This window comes from Musca vetustissima, unplaced genomic scaffold (assembly GCF_032173495.1).
Source record: "Musca vetustissima isolate MV318-11 ecotype Yass unplaced genomic scaffold, APGP_CSIRO_Mvet_v1 utg87010, whole genome shotgun sequence".
Taxonomy (NCBI): domain Eukaryota; kingdom Metazoa; phylum Arthropoda; class Insecta; order Diptera; family Muscidae; genus Musca; species Musca vetustissima.
The window spans coordinates 1-14,360 of NW_026884864.1; the positions used below are offsets into that span (position 1 = coordinate 1).

Consider the following 14,360-nt stretch of genomic DNA (forward strand, 5'->3'; position numbering starts at 1 on the left):
TGAGCGCTATTATCAGTTGTGGTATCAGCAGTGGCAGCAGCCTTGTTATGACGCATCATTCGTGGACAGATTTTCGGTTTCGTTTCATTTGCTGCTGTTATTGTCGATTTTGCAGGTGCTGCAGTTTTTTGTAGCGGTTTAATGGGACTACTTGTCATGGCCGGGCACTTACATGTACACATGTCACAACAGCGGGTGGCTTTTCGTGTGGCACGGGATTTACGGAATGTGGGCTTTTCGGCTGGGGTAACGGGATTATCCTGATCCAATTCTTTGAGCATTTCTTTGTTGGTCCAACCCTGAAATAAAAAAGAGAGATTTCATAAGATTTTACAAGGATAATCTAACTTATAAGAAAAATTATATAGGAAACAATGAAACCGCATAGTCATCTACCACGAATGGTGGGGACTCTTATTACTGGTCCCGTTCGAAAATCCCTACTTCCCTCCCAACATACCAGTGACTTCATAAAAGTCGTTCCCACCGATTTGGGACTACGCCATGGTTTGCCACCCGGACCCGGTTTACCCCAGGGATCTTTGCTAGCCTAATACAAAATACCAAACATAGAAAGAAGAAAAAGGAGGAGAAGAACAAGAAAAACAACAACAAATAATATCACAAGCGTACACACATGGGCATGCAGTAAACCATTCTCACCGGTTTCTCGATTTTCTCCAACGTTTTCTTCTGCTTCAAACCATGTGGACCCACTGAAGCCCCACAGCCCCGTTTCTCTTCTACAATTGGACATTTATCACTTTCGGTGACTACAATTTTCTCCAACATTGGTTTACCCTTACCGGCCGCTGTCGGCTTATAACGGACTTCAATGTCTACATGACCTTTATTACGAAACGACATTGAGGGGTGATCTTTAAGGGTGATTTGTAAACTTTCGGCATTCTTACCACCAGCAGGTGTTGGACCACCAGCTCCACTGGTAGCTGTTGTGGGTATATCACACAAGGTTACCATACTGGTGGCCCCACCTATTACCGGACGATCGGATACATGCTGGACTGTATGGGTGTGAGTGGTCAGACGTGGCACCGAATGATGATGATAGTGATGCGGATGATAGGCTGCACCGGGATCGAAGCATCGTTTGTGTTTGAGAAAATAATCACTGAAACGACAGGGAGGCAGTGAGGCCAAACGATGGGTTGTACTCTGAAATAAAGGATTTTAAAAATCAGGTTCGGATTTATTTAAAATTTTAAGGGAGAATGAGGCCTTAGTATATGAGGCCTTAAGTAATATTTTTGAAGGAATTAAGAGGCCTTTAGGCGTGGATTTTTAAAGAATATTTTTTAAGGGATTAAGAGGCCTTTAGGCGTGGATTTTTAAAGAATATTTTTTAAGGGATTAAGAGGCCTTTAGGCGTGATTTTTTAAAGAATATTTTTTAAGGGATTAAGAGGCCTTTAGGCGTGGATTTTTAAAGAATATTTTTTAAGGGATTAAGAGGCCTTTAGGCGTGGATTTTTAAAGAATATTTTTGGAGGCATTAAGAGGCCTTTAGGCGTGGATTTTTAAAGAATATTTTTGGAGGCATTAAGAGGCCTTATAGGCGTGGATTTTTTAAAGAATATTTTTGGAGGCATTAAGAGGCCTTTAGGCGTGGATTTTTAAAGAATATTTTTGGAGGCATTAAGAGGCCTTTAGGCGTGGATTTTTAAAGAATATTTTTGGAGGCATTAAGAGGCCTTTAGGCGTGGATTTTTAAAGAATATTTTTGGAGGCATTAAGAGGCCTTTAGGCGTGGATTTTTTAAAGAATATTTTTGGAGGCACCATGTCAGTTATAGGCGTGGATTTTTTAAAGAATATTTTTGGAGGCACCATGTCAGTTATAGGCGTGGATTTTTTAAAGAATATTTTTGGAGGCACCATGTCAGTTATAGGCGTGGATTTTTTAAAGAATATTTTTGGAGGCACTAAGAGGCCTTTAGGCGTGGATTTTTAAAGAATATTTTTGGAGGCATTAAGAGGCCTTTAGGCGTGGATTTTTAAAGAATATTTTTTTAAGGGATTAAGAGGCCTTTAGGCGTGGATTTTTAAAGAATATTTTTGGAGGCATTAAGAGGCCTTTAGGCGTGGATTTTTAAAGAATATTTTTTAAGGGATTAAGAGGCCTTTAGGCGTGGATTTTTAAAGAATATTTTTGGAGGCATTAAGAGGCCTTTAGGCGTGGATTTTTAAAGAATATTTTTTTAAGGGATTAAGAGGCCTTTAGGCGTGGATTTTTAAAGAATATTTTTTAAGAGATTAAGAGGCCTTTAGGCGTGGATTTTTAAAGAATATTTTTTAAGGGATTAAGAGGCCTTTAGGCGTGGATTTTTAAAGAATATTTTTTAAGGGATTAAGAGGCCTTTAGGCGTGGATTTTTAAAGAATATTTTTGAAGGGATTAAGAGGCCTTTAGGCATGGATTTTTAAAGAATATTTTTGAAGGGATTAAGAGGCCTTTAGGCGTGGATTTTTAAAGAATATTTTTGAAGGGATTAAGAGGCCTTTAGGCGTGGATTTTTAAAGAATATTTTTGAAGGGATTAAGAGGCCTTTAGGCGTGGATTTTTAAAGAATATTTTTGAAGGGATTAACAGGCCTTTAGGCGTGGATTTTTAAAGAATATTTTTGAAGGGATTAAGAGGCCTTTAGGCATGGATTTTTAAAGAATATTTTTGAAGGGATTAAGAGGCCTTTAGGCGTGGATTTTTAAAGAATATTTTTGAAGGGATTAAGAGGCCTTTAGGCATGGATTTTTAAAGAATATTTTTGAAGGGATTAAGAGGCCTTTAGGCGTGGATTTTTAAAGAATATTTTTGAAGGGATTAAGAGGCCTTTAGGCATGGATTTTTAAAGAATATTTTTGAAGGGATTAAGAGGCCTTTAGGCGTGGATTTTTAAAGAATATTTTTGAAGGGATTAAGAGGCCTTTAGGCATGGATTTTTAAAGAATATTTTTGAAGGGATTAAGAGGCCTTTAGGCGTGGATTTTTAAAGAATATTTTGGAAGGGATTAAGAGGCCTTTAGGCATGGATTTTTAAAGAATATTTTTGAAGGGATTAAGAGGCCTTTAGGCGTGGATTTTTAAAGAATATTTTTGAAGGGATTAAGAGGCCTTTAGGCGTGGATTTTTAAAGAATATTTTTTAAGGGATTAAGAGGCCTTTAGGCGTGGATTTTTAAAGAATATTTTTTAAGGGATTAAGAGGCCTTTAGGCGTGGATTTTTAATGATTATTTTAGTTTTTTATTTTCTTATTTGTTTATACTCACAATTGGTTGTGTTGAATGTAATCCAGCAGCTGTTATATCCTTGCGCCTTATATCAATGTTTGGGGCACCTCCACCTGGTTTTCCCCATGGGCAGTGTTTAACCATTAATTCATAGTACTGCAGAAGAGAGAAGAGACCGAAACATAATTTATTATTATTTTAATTGGCAATAAATTAGATAAATCTATTTGATAACGAAAACAACTTCACAAAACAATTATTTTTTCACAAAAATTTATTAACCATTATAATTGGATATAATTATTTAGCCCTTGGGTGCCAAACGAAATAAATAAATGGCTTAAACGTGATACACAATGGGTCGAGACAAATAAAAACACATTTAGAACATAAATAAATGTGTATTAGGATGTAACGAAAATTTTAGGAAATTAGAGGACAAAATAAAATACTTTGGATTGGACTGAAAGGACAAGGATGCATTTTTTTAATGTTAAAGACTTAAACAATTTGAAGTCATGTTTAAATTTCAATATCATGTTTGCAGTATATGAAAATGTGGTCTGAAACAAGTAATTACCTTTGGAACCATCCTATTAAATATGCGAAATTTATTTTCAAACTATTTTCCTTTGTGTTATTTTCAGTAGCAACTAAGACCCTATTTTTTTATAACAATTTGATTTATTTTATTCCTTCGGTGATCCGTGTAATTGTTACTAAATCGTAATAAATTTTCGCTCAATACTGTTGAAGTTATAGGTTGTTGTTGTTATAGTTGCAAATCAAAACTTTATTTTGACTTTGCCAAAAAAAAAAAAACTGGAACTGTGGAAAAGAGAGCGGCATTAACCCAACAAGTCACGCAATTGCCAAAAAGAAAAAAAATACAAATGGAACTGATAAAATACCTCCCCACTCCACGGGGGGTAGACAAGAAATCTTTAAGAATAAATGATATATATGCTCCCCATACCACCCCTTGCCTTTTCTAACCTTAACTCCATAGGAATTTTTTGGAAACATTTGTAATGTATTTCACCTGGGAATGTGTTAAAGTGACAGTGCTGACTTCTTGCCAGCCATCCGACCTGACTGACTTCTTATTGTGAACTTTATTTTTTGCCAAATTTCTTTCCTTCCTTCGATTCTAAGAAATTTGTCTTTTTGTGTCGGATGTTGTTGTTCGGAATTTGTTAGTCGTCTTAGCAAAGGTTATTAACCCTGAAAACATGATTTCCTTCTAATATTGTTTATTTCCGTTTGTTGATGAAAGTTAGGGATGAATGTGTGTGTGCTTGTGTGGGATGAAATGTGTACACGTGTGTTTGATTTTTTGGGACCACTGGGATACTTATTGAATTTAATGGGAATATTTTGTAGAGAATTGTAATTCTATGAAGAAGTTAGGAAATCATTAAGGTATGTGGATTTAAATAAGATAGCTAAAATGTCCCTGTCTGTGAACATTTCTTGTGAATGTTCATGTCAAGTTCTTTAGAACAATGGGTATTTAAATGCCTTCGCAAACTCTTATCTTTTAGAAAAAGGAAATAAATATTTAACAACAATTTGCTAAACATTAAACCATATTCTTAAGCAAAAACTATAAACATGGGAAAAGCTGATTAAGTTCGGTAGGCCTTGTTGTGAAATAAGTAAACAAAATGCCATAACACAGCGTCTTCCGTAACAAATGCGGCAAAAGCCTTCAAAATTTAGAAAAAAAAGTGTTACTATAATTTGGAACCTCTACCTGATCTTAGAACGTTATATTTTGTCTTCAGCACCACTCATCCTATAAGCAGTAACAATATATGTACAACCTTTCAATTTCAAGAACATATTTTTAAGAAAAAATAAATCAAAGACTATTAACTCATATAACGCCAGAGAAATTTTTGTTCAAAATCTAAAAGTTAATTGTATGGCTTAAATATTAGTTTGGGGAAAATGAAATCCATTATTTGTATATGAACTATAGGACTTCATTTAATATACGTCGGAATGTCCGTTGCCATTTTAAATGTAACGTCGTAATGCCTCTCACATAGAAGTGCTGCTATCTATTTGCAAAAAACTCTAGCAGTCGATTTCCACAATCCTCCCTATATATCAATTTGTTATCATTAAATAAATTTTACAATGCAAGAAAAATATGATAATTGTTGTATGGCGGATCCATTAAAATCTTCCAACAAAGCTCCTGAAGTTTCTGGCGAGTCACTTTAGATGTGTGCGGCTTAGCGTTGTCCTGGTGGAACACGACACCTCTCCTGTTACCCATTTCTAGCCAATTGTAAATGGTTTAAAACAGTTTTATGGTCGATTATTAGATCTTGGGCGATATTACGACTGCTAACATGCCGGTCAACATCGATAATTTCTCCGATTTTATCGACATATTGGACGACCGGCCTACCTATGCGAGGTTCATCTTCAACATCAAAAATTCCTACGAAACCAAAATTGCACGAATTTGACTGTTACAGTATCTGAACCATACACACAATTAACAAGTTTAGCCGCTTGGCTTGCATCTTCGTTTTATCGACACTTTAGATAGAAAACTATCAGTACATCCATCTGCTGAAAAAATAATGGATTTCTATATTTACATTAGCTACTGCTTTTAGGTTGTATAGGATATGTAAATAATAATTGTCGACAACCTTCGTCTTTAAGCGAGCGTCAGCCTCGACTGTATTCTCTATACCAGTTCTTCACAGATCTTCACAGGATGGAGCTTTACCGCCATACAAAGTTTTAGGGTCATCCATTCAATTTTGTCTTAATAATCCACGTCGACAGTTGTCACAAATTATTTTAACTTCCATCTTTTGCCAAATAGTATGCATGTGCATTCAAACATTCTTTTTTAAGTCAGGATATTTAGATGGATACTGTCACTCTAATTTAGAATACCAAATTACAGACATTATGATTGGAAAACGAGACTAGGAACTTTAACATAACAAATATTAGACGAGTAATCTGTATGTATTTACAAAAACATTGACCTATATTGGACATTTTCTGGGGCGAAGTATTTTCTTTATCAAGAACCAGTCTTTTTGATTGGAAAATTTGGCTAGTCTTTATATAGGGGATATACAATTTTTATATATATCTTTATAAAGGGGCTATGTCGAAACATGAGCCTATAATGATCCTTTTCTGCACAGATGTGTGCCAGCGTCCAAAACCCCAAAATGTATATCTAGAACCTTTTCTGTTGAAAAATATTTTTAAAAGTCTCAAAATAGGCTGCACTTTTATATAGAAAACTATGTCAAAACCTATATACTGTTGGAAATTGTGAGTAAATTCCTCATAATACCAAAAATTGGGTGGGACCTTTATATAGGGGCTATATCAAAACATAGACCTGTATTAATAATTTGTTAAATAAATTTGTTTTCGGCCCATTTGGTATACCAAACATCCTACAAATAATAACAATATATCGTCATCATAAATGCAAACGGACTTAACTACACTTATACTAATTTTACAAAAGAATCCAAAAAACAACACTATAGAAAAGAATTTATTTTTTGAAAAAAAAAAAATAAAAAAACTACAACACAATTGTAGTACAATAAAGTGACTAATAATTATCCGATTGAGATTAAAATTTTTACAGGGTACCAAATTAAAGCCCCTATATTTTTTACTATTTGCACGAAATTTTGCATAGCGTACTGAATTGAGCCTAGAGTGATGTGTGTGAAATTTCGGGAAAATCGGTTCAGATTTCAATATAGCTCCCATATACAGTTTCGACCGATTTTTGTAAATGTTGCACTAAGATGTTAAATATTTCTCCGTAATGTTTCCACCCAGAGGGAAACAAAAACACCTAATTAAACCTGATTAGTTAAGAAAATGAAGAAAAGCCTTAAATTTGGGATACTGCTATATGGGGACTACTGTAAAAAATTGGCCGATATATCTCATTTTCAATATCAAACATCCCAGAAGAAACATTAATATAAGTTCAGAATTTCAACCTTCAATATTGCGAGCTTAAGTTTTTTTTTACAGGAGTGTAGTTATGCCCGTTTCAATTTCTTTAATTAGATCACTGTTTTTGACGTTAGATGACTAAATTTTTGTGTGAACAAGTAGTTTGATTAGGCAAACAATAACCAAACAAAAAGTCAACTTCAAATTTTTCTGTAGTTACGTCCATTTGCATTTATTATGACGATATGTTCAAAGCTATATTTTAACATATTATAAGCCAGCCTTTAAATTAAAATGCATCAATTCTATTCACATAGTATGCATGAAATGAACATAAATAACTCAAAAACATGAACCCTGGATCCTATGGCATCTCTCGATTGTTGTCCGACGCCTTAGCGTTCAAAGCCACCTTCTTATCTTCACTACAAGAAAAGTCTGCTCTGAAAAGGGATGGATGTCAAATGGCCGAGCCTTGACACGGATTAATTTAATTCGGAAATGAATTTCGCATCAATATTCGACATAACTATAACATATCAAGTAACGACATTACACAATATGCCTGATATCTCTGGTTTTCCTATTTATTACAATTCCGATCACGTAACTCATCTCGAAAGAGAAATACAAAAAATGTATTTTCATAATTTTTAGGCTGGTCCAATGCATATACATACTTATATGTGCTTAAACAAAGTCCAAATAACCAAAAATACACAACCTAATACTTCAACCAAGCCCTATTCCATGTTTGAGGATGGGGCTTATCGGTCCACTACTTCTGGTACCTCCACAAAAAGCAAAATTTTGAAAAATGTTCACAATTTAGGAAAATCATAAATCTCATAAAATATTTATTGAGTCTTCGAACATAATTGGTCTGTTCCAGTACTTTTTTAATAGTAAATCTAGAAAAAGGGAAACATTTCAAATTTGCTCTCAGAGTACAAAATAATTTGAAAAGTTCGGGAACGCAAATCTAGTAAATCTGCCAAAATTATATGGCAATACTTCAAAATCAACATGACAGCCAATCAGAAGTAGGCATTCCTGTTTACCATTTTTACTCGACCAAATTTCTCGAGTAAAAACTTAACAAAAAGAAAGCCATTTTGTTTTGTGCTCTCTTAAATTTGTGTCAATGTTTTACCAGTTTTGTAGGTTGAGGAACGGGTTTCGAGTAAAAAGTTGCAAAACATGTAAAATGAGTAGATTCTTTTAGGTTCTGGAACGGAACTTATGACAATCTCAGGACTGGGAGTTCTACGATTCATGTTTGAGCTGTTGGACTTCATCAACCAGATATCCTCAAAAAGTCCATAACCGGTGACGACTGGAGAACGACTATGGCATGGCAATCAAAGTTCCAGGCTATTTGTTAGAAAACAACGAATTGAGGAAAAATGTGCCAAAAAAAAAGTAATAATGTTGGAACCACCTAATTATCCGAACTTGGTCCCACTGACTTTCCCTTTTCCCAAAACTGAATACACCATTTTAAGGAAAGCGTTTTATTACGATTTAGGAGATACAAGAAGAAGGCGAGCAGGAGCCGTTGCTTATATTAAAAATAATATTTCAGAAGTGTTTCGAGGATTGGAAAACCCCATATTATATCTGAGAGGGATTACTTTAAAGAGGGCAATAAATAAACACTTTTTTGAAAAAAAAACGGATATTTTCTGATGAGACCTCTTATTAGTGCACTCCTTATAAAATCTTATTCAAAATGGCGAAAAACTTTCCAACATGTTTTAGATTAAATGGTGTGTTCCAAACTCGTAAAATGTTTACCAAACCTAGATCAAATCCAAATCTGGAACTCTCACAAACTTTTTAAGTTTATATCAGCAGTGCTCAAAATAGGTTCCATGGGCTGTCGGTGTGTGTTCAATTTCACACACACACAATTATATATAGATAAACATTTTAAGATAATAATTTTTTCTTTCAAAATTGTCGTTCATTCCGTTCAAAATTAATATATTTTTGGCAAAAATTAGTTCAAAAGCATATATAGAATATATGGCGATAGGCGAAAAGAAACATTATTGGATTGAATACAAAATGTTTTTCTCCCTTAAAATTTGAAATTAAATTTTTTACAATATTTCTCACAGGGAAAATTGTGTATTTGAAAAAAAATACAATCACAAAAATTATATGTATTAGTGTGGACAGCCCTTAAAATTGTAATTTCACCGTGAAAGAGTCATTAAAAAATAATTATCAGCTAGAAATATAGGATAATTTATAAAATACTCGAAAGGCTTTAAAGTCAAGATTATATTGGGTAGCGTATGCATATTTTTTTTCGAACACCCAGAAATAACTCATTCGACTTGAAGTCATTAAAATTGACAAATTACATTCTTCTACTTATAAAACAATATCTAATTAAATGTGACATTAATGGATTTAGCTATCATATTGCAATAAATATAACATACCCACATAGTGCTCAACTCTTCTGAAAATCCATAAATTCTACTCTATTGCTCATTTTCTTTATGACCAACTAAAATCCCACGACATCTATCCTCTTCAAAGTATTTGCATATTTTCTTCGGTGTTGTACAAAAAAAAAATAGTTTCTTTCGTTCCATTTGCAAAAAAACCATACTTACTTCCTGTTTATCCTTTTCTTTGCGGGCCATTTCTTCGGTCTTTCGCCTACGCCACATACGCATACTTTCCTCGGCATTCTTGCGTTCAACGAGACGTCTTTTCTCATCGCACCACATCAACGGATGTTCGATGTGGTCGTGGCAAAAGGCTTCATCGCTAGTCGTCATATTATTGTTTTATAGGTTTCCGAAAGAACGCGACAAAAACACACACATACACACACAAATAATAAAAATAATGCATTACATTACGTGAGCCACCACCGGAAGTGGGTAGTTTTTTGTGCGTATTTCTTTAACGTGACTTTTTTCTTTTTTTCTCGCAAACTCTTAGATCACATGGACTTAAAGGAAAAACGACTGGAAGAAGAAACGCGTTCTTCAATATAGTTTCCAATAAATTTGATTTTATTGTAGTTTTCCTTATTTTTTTTTCTTTTGGCTTGCCTTGTCAAGGATAATTTAACCGGAAGTATAGAGTGAGTGAGTGTTGCGTTCAAGTTATTGTTCGAAACTGAACTTCAATGCAAAAATCTCCTACCAACAAGAAATTGGCAATATGGAAAAGAGCCACTAAAACAGCTACTAACAAACTCCCTATTTGTATGTGTGTGTGTATGAGTGAGTGTGCATGCCATAGTTGTGGCACCTATTATGCCCGTACCAGGATGTGCCTTGCCAAGACGTATTTATGTACAAACGAAGCAACGAAAAAAAAACTACACCTCGTAGCAGACAGACTGCTAGACTAAAAGAAATTGATGCGCGCGCTTTTAATATTTCTCTACCAAAATACAAAAGAAATAATAAAACCTAGTCAGCGTGTTGCCTGGCTAGGTGCCTTTCACATTTCTGCACGTGAGCTATTTTAATATGCCAAACGAAAATAACAAAATACAAACTATATTTTCCATTTCCAATAGATGTTGAGTAGACAACCCAATACTCCAAACCAATTGGTATTCATTCCTTCCCCTCACCCCTCACCTATTGACTTCTGTCATATTGTTGCATATATCGACAATGTCCTTGTCAATTATGCTAAAATATTGTTACAACAACAACAATAACACCATCGTCAATATCTCATGTTCTCCATCTCCATATTATTTTGCTTGTTTTATTGCAGAAGTGTTTATCAGGCTAACTGGGTAACTGGTCTAACAAAATATTTGCCCATCTCAGTTTTCCAAAGTAAACCTATCACCATCACTATCATCATATCAGCGGAAAATAAACACGAATAGACCAACTGACCCCGTTCACTACATACATATTTACTTCAAATTTTGTTTTCGTTTAAACTGCTACTGAAAGGAAAATTTAATTCGAAAAGATTTTAAAAATCTTCTAATTGAAATAAAGTGAGGGTAAAAAAGTAAAAAAAAACCTTATTAAGTTCAGCCCCTTCAAACTTTTCATACCCTCCACCCTGAGGTGGCCATTAAACACCTAAACTCGATCGGGTACTTTAAAGAGGAGGCTGTATTAACGACAATTGCTACCGAAAACTCATCCTGCAGTCACTCAGGTTGGGAAATTCGGGCTATCAACATAAAATGCCCAAAATGGTCCGTGACCCTTGTATAAGTCTATTTATGGACTTATATTGAAAATGATCTAGGGTGAAGTAATTTACGCACCAAAGTTCGGGAATGCCACTTTGTTTTGCTAAAATATAGTCACGTCCATTGGAAGTTGGGCCAATATTGTCAATTGTTGTTGGGAGATTTTACATCCTAAAATGAACCTACAAGACTTTAGAGTGAGTTAATTATAAAAATCTACCAAAAATTTTGATTAGGTTACCGTAATTGGGGGTCTATCACTTAATCTTAAGCCGATATTGATCATTTTGGTGGGGAGATTTCTATCTAATGATAATTCCAACTATAAAGTTACATAATTATGTTGTAAGGCTATTTCAGCTTTGTGTGGCCCCAAGAGTTTGTAACGCCGCGAAATTTTGGCCCTAACCCACCTTTTAGTATACCAATCGTCATTTGTCGGGTAACTGGGTCGATCTAGATATGTATGTCTATTCGCCTGTCCATTATTACTTGTAAACACGATACAGCCCGCCTTTATGGAACAATCGTAACAAAATGTAGGGCCTAAGAGGACCCCAATTATTTTTGATAATAACTTTTTAATATTTAGGGGATGAAATAGACCAAAAAGTTTATTTTTATGACCCAAACCCTATGAAATTTTACACCAGGAAGGGAATCGTGCCAAAGAATAAGCATGTCAATATTTATCGGGTCAGACTTTTGTGTAAAAAATTCAAAAATTTGTATTCTATGGCGTATACTCCTGATGGCCATAGTGGCTGACCGGATGTGGGAGTTTTACTTCCATACTTAGAGGTGTCAACATATTCTGATATTGTTTAGTATTACCATTACCGCATTTGAGGGCGGAATTGTAGCTCTAATTTTCGTATAATTTTCGATTATGATTAGAGGATATTTCATTGATAAAACCTCAAAACTTTCTTTTGGTCTTCATTTATAGTCGCTTTAGACGCCCCAATTAGTAGGCGTACATCTAAAATTGTCCATGGGGAATGCGATTTGACCCACTATTTCGAATGGCGGTCTTTTTGTCTAAAATAACAAATTATGTTGCATCCAATGAAATTGGAAAAACCTATCAACACTACCCAAAATACCCAAATTTGGCCAGATTAATGGTCGTCGGAATACTGGACCAATCGATCTACACATTCTGTAGTACCCACATTTCCGCATTCTATGTAATACAGTATGATCGTAAATGTCCTGACCTAGGTAACGAAGATCAACCATCACGGAATAAATCAAAAAATTACGAAAGTGAATCCAGTCACTGCCTCAATTGTATTTCAGCAATATTAATCTGGGCTGAATGCAGTTATGTCAAATGTGTTTCGTTTGAATTTTCCATAGATTTTCTTACTTACTTACTTCCTAAGCTGGGTTGTGACAGGACTTTTGTATTTCCATTGAGTTCGAGGTGTTCTTAAATTTCTTACTCAGGTCATAATAGCATCTGCTGGCCAACACTATTGTTCTCCGAATTTCAAAACTGATGTCATTTAGTTTTATTTATTTCCACAGTTAGTCCGAGTTTACTAGACGTCTTAGCTTGGTTTTTTTCGCCATTGATTGCCAGTTCCACTTTGGCAGACTCCTTCTCAATTCAGTTCAACCCATTATGTCGATGTCATCGACGTAGGCGGCTAACATGTTCTGTTTGTTGTACAGAGTACCATTTCTTTTCGCCGTTGCTTCTGGTCACACGGCAAACTGTCATCTTGTCTGAATGCACATTTGGCAATGAAGGGCTCCGAGAGATCCTTTCCGATTTTAACTGTTGAAAATTTTACTAATCAGTTCGTGAATGCTGATGATCAGCGGTTATGAATAGTTCGGCAACCGGTAACCGATCGCCATCTGCTACTTTACAATTCTTCAGCCGATTATTGTTATTCTGATCACATCTTGGCGATGTGGTATACAATCTATACGTCACCTCTTATTGGTTCTGGGGTATCGTCTACACCGCTATTTTTGATACCAGAAGCTTTGCAAATTGCTCCTTCCAGATCCTCAACTTGCTGTCTGTATCACTACATCAAAGCCGTCGGTTTGGTGTTTTACTCGTTGGTAAAATTTCCGGACTTCATTCTGACTCCTGTACATCTCGATTTCCTCACGCCCACATTCTTCTTGCACTTTCATCTTTGTTGTTTGAAAATACGTTCCTCCTCTCTCCTTTTCTCCCGATAATTGTCTCTAGCATTAGGTGCTGCTACTTTCTGCAGGGTTGCCATATACCCTGAGTTCTTCTCTGTAGCATTACGACACTCCTGATCGTATCATGGGTTTCTTATGGTGGTCTTTATTACCCAAGTGTGGCTTTTGCTGCAGTTTGTAGGGATTCGGTAATTCTTTGTAATATTTCTTCTATATTATTATCGGAACAAGGAATGCTTTAGACTAGTAAATGGGTGAGTTGAACGGAGTAGGCCTCTGCTACCTATTGTGTTTGCAGCTTTCGGCGACGAGTTTTCATGTTGTGTTAAATAGCAACTTTGCTGTTACATTAAGACAAGTGCGAACCTTGCCTGCTACAAGGCAGGGACGTACGCAGGGAGGGCGGCCCGGGCGGCCCGGGTCCTCCCCGAAATGTTTCTTCATGGATAGTTCTTAATTCTCGTAGCCGAATTTTAGTATCATGGCCAGGTCATCGGTCATATGCTGCTTCCGGGCGCTCGTAAAATATGTCGTTGGTCTGCTCATCTTTGTCTTCCGTCGGAGCAAGGGCGCAAATAGGACTCATGTAGAAGAACTTCGCTTTTATACGGATTATCACCCCTTCGTCATATACGAGTGCTACGAATAGACAAATTTTGTATCGATATCACAAACTGATCAAAAGTTATTAAAGCTGCTTTAAAATTTTGTAATAATTTGGACACTTTAATCCACTACTGAATATGTCGATGTAACTGGTTCGGATCAATTCAAATG

The 14,360-nt window shown here is 35.4% G+C and overlaps 1 protein-coding gene across 1 annotated transcript; it reads right to left on the reverse strand.

The window, feature by feature from the left end:
- Positions 1-7: 7 nt before the first annotated feature.
- LOC133331936 (uncharacterized) lies at positions 8-10,011 on the reverse strand (the record flags this gene model as incomplete). Its single annotated transcript, XM_061540324.1, has 5 exons — positions 9,844-10,011; positions 3,284-3,400; positions 664-1,176; positions 461-550; positions 8-299 (listed from the first exon to the last, which is right to left on the reverse strand). Coding segments are annotated over exons 1-5 (1,180 nt in total), but the record flags the coding sequence as incomplete, so codon positions are not given.
- Positions 10,012-14,360: the final 4,349 nt, after the last annotated feature.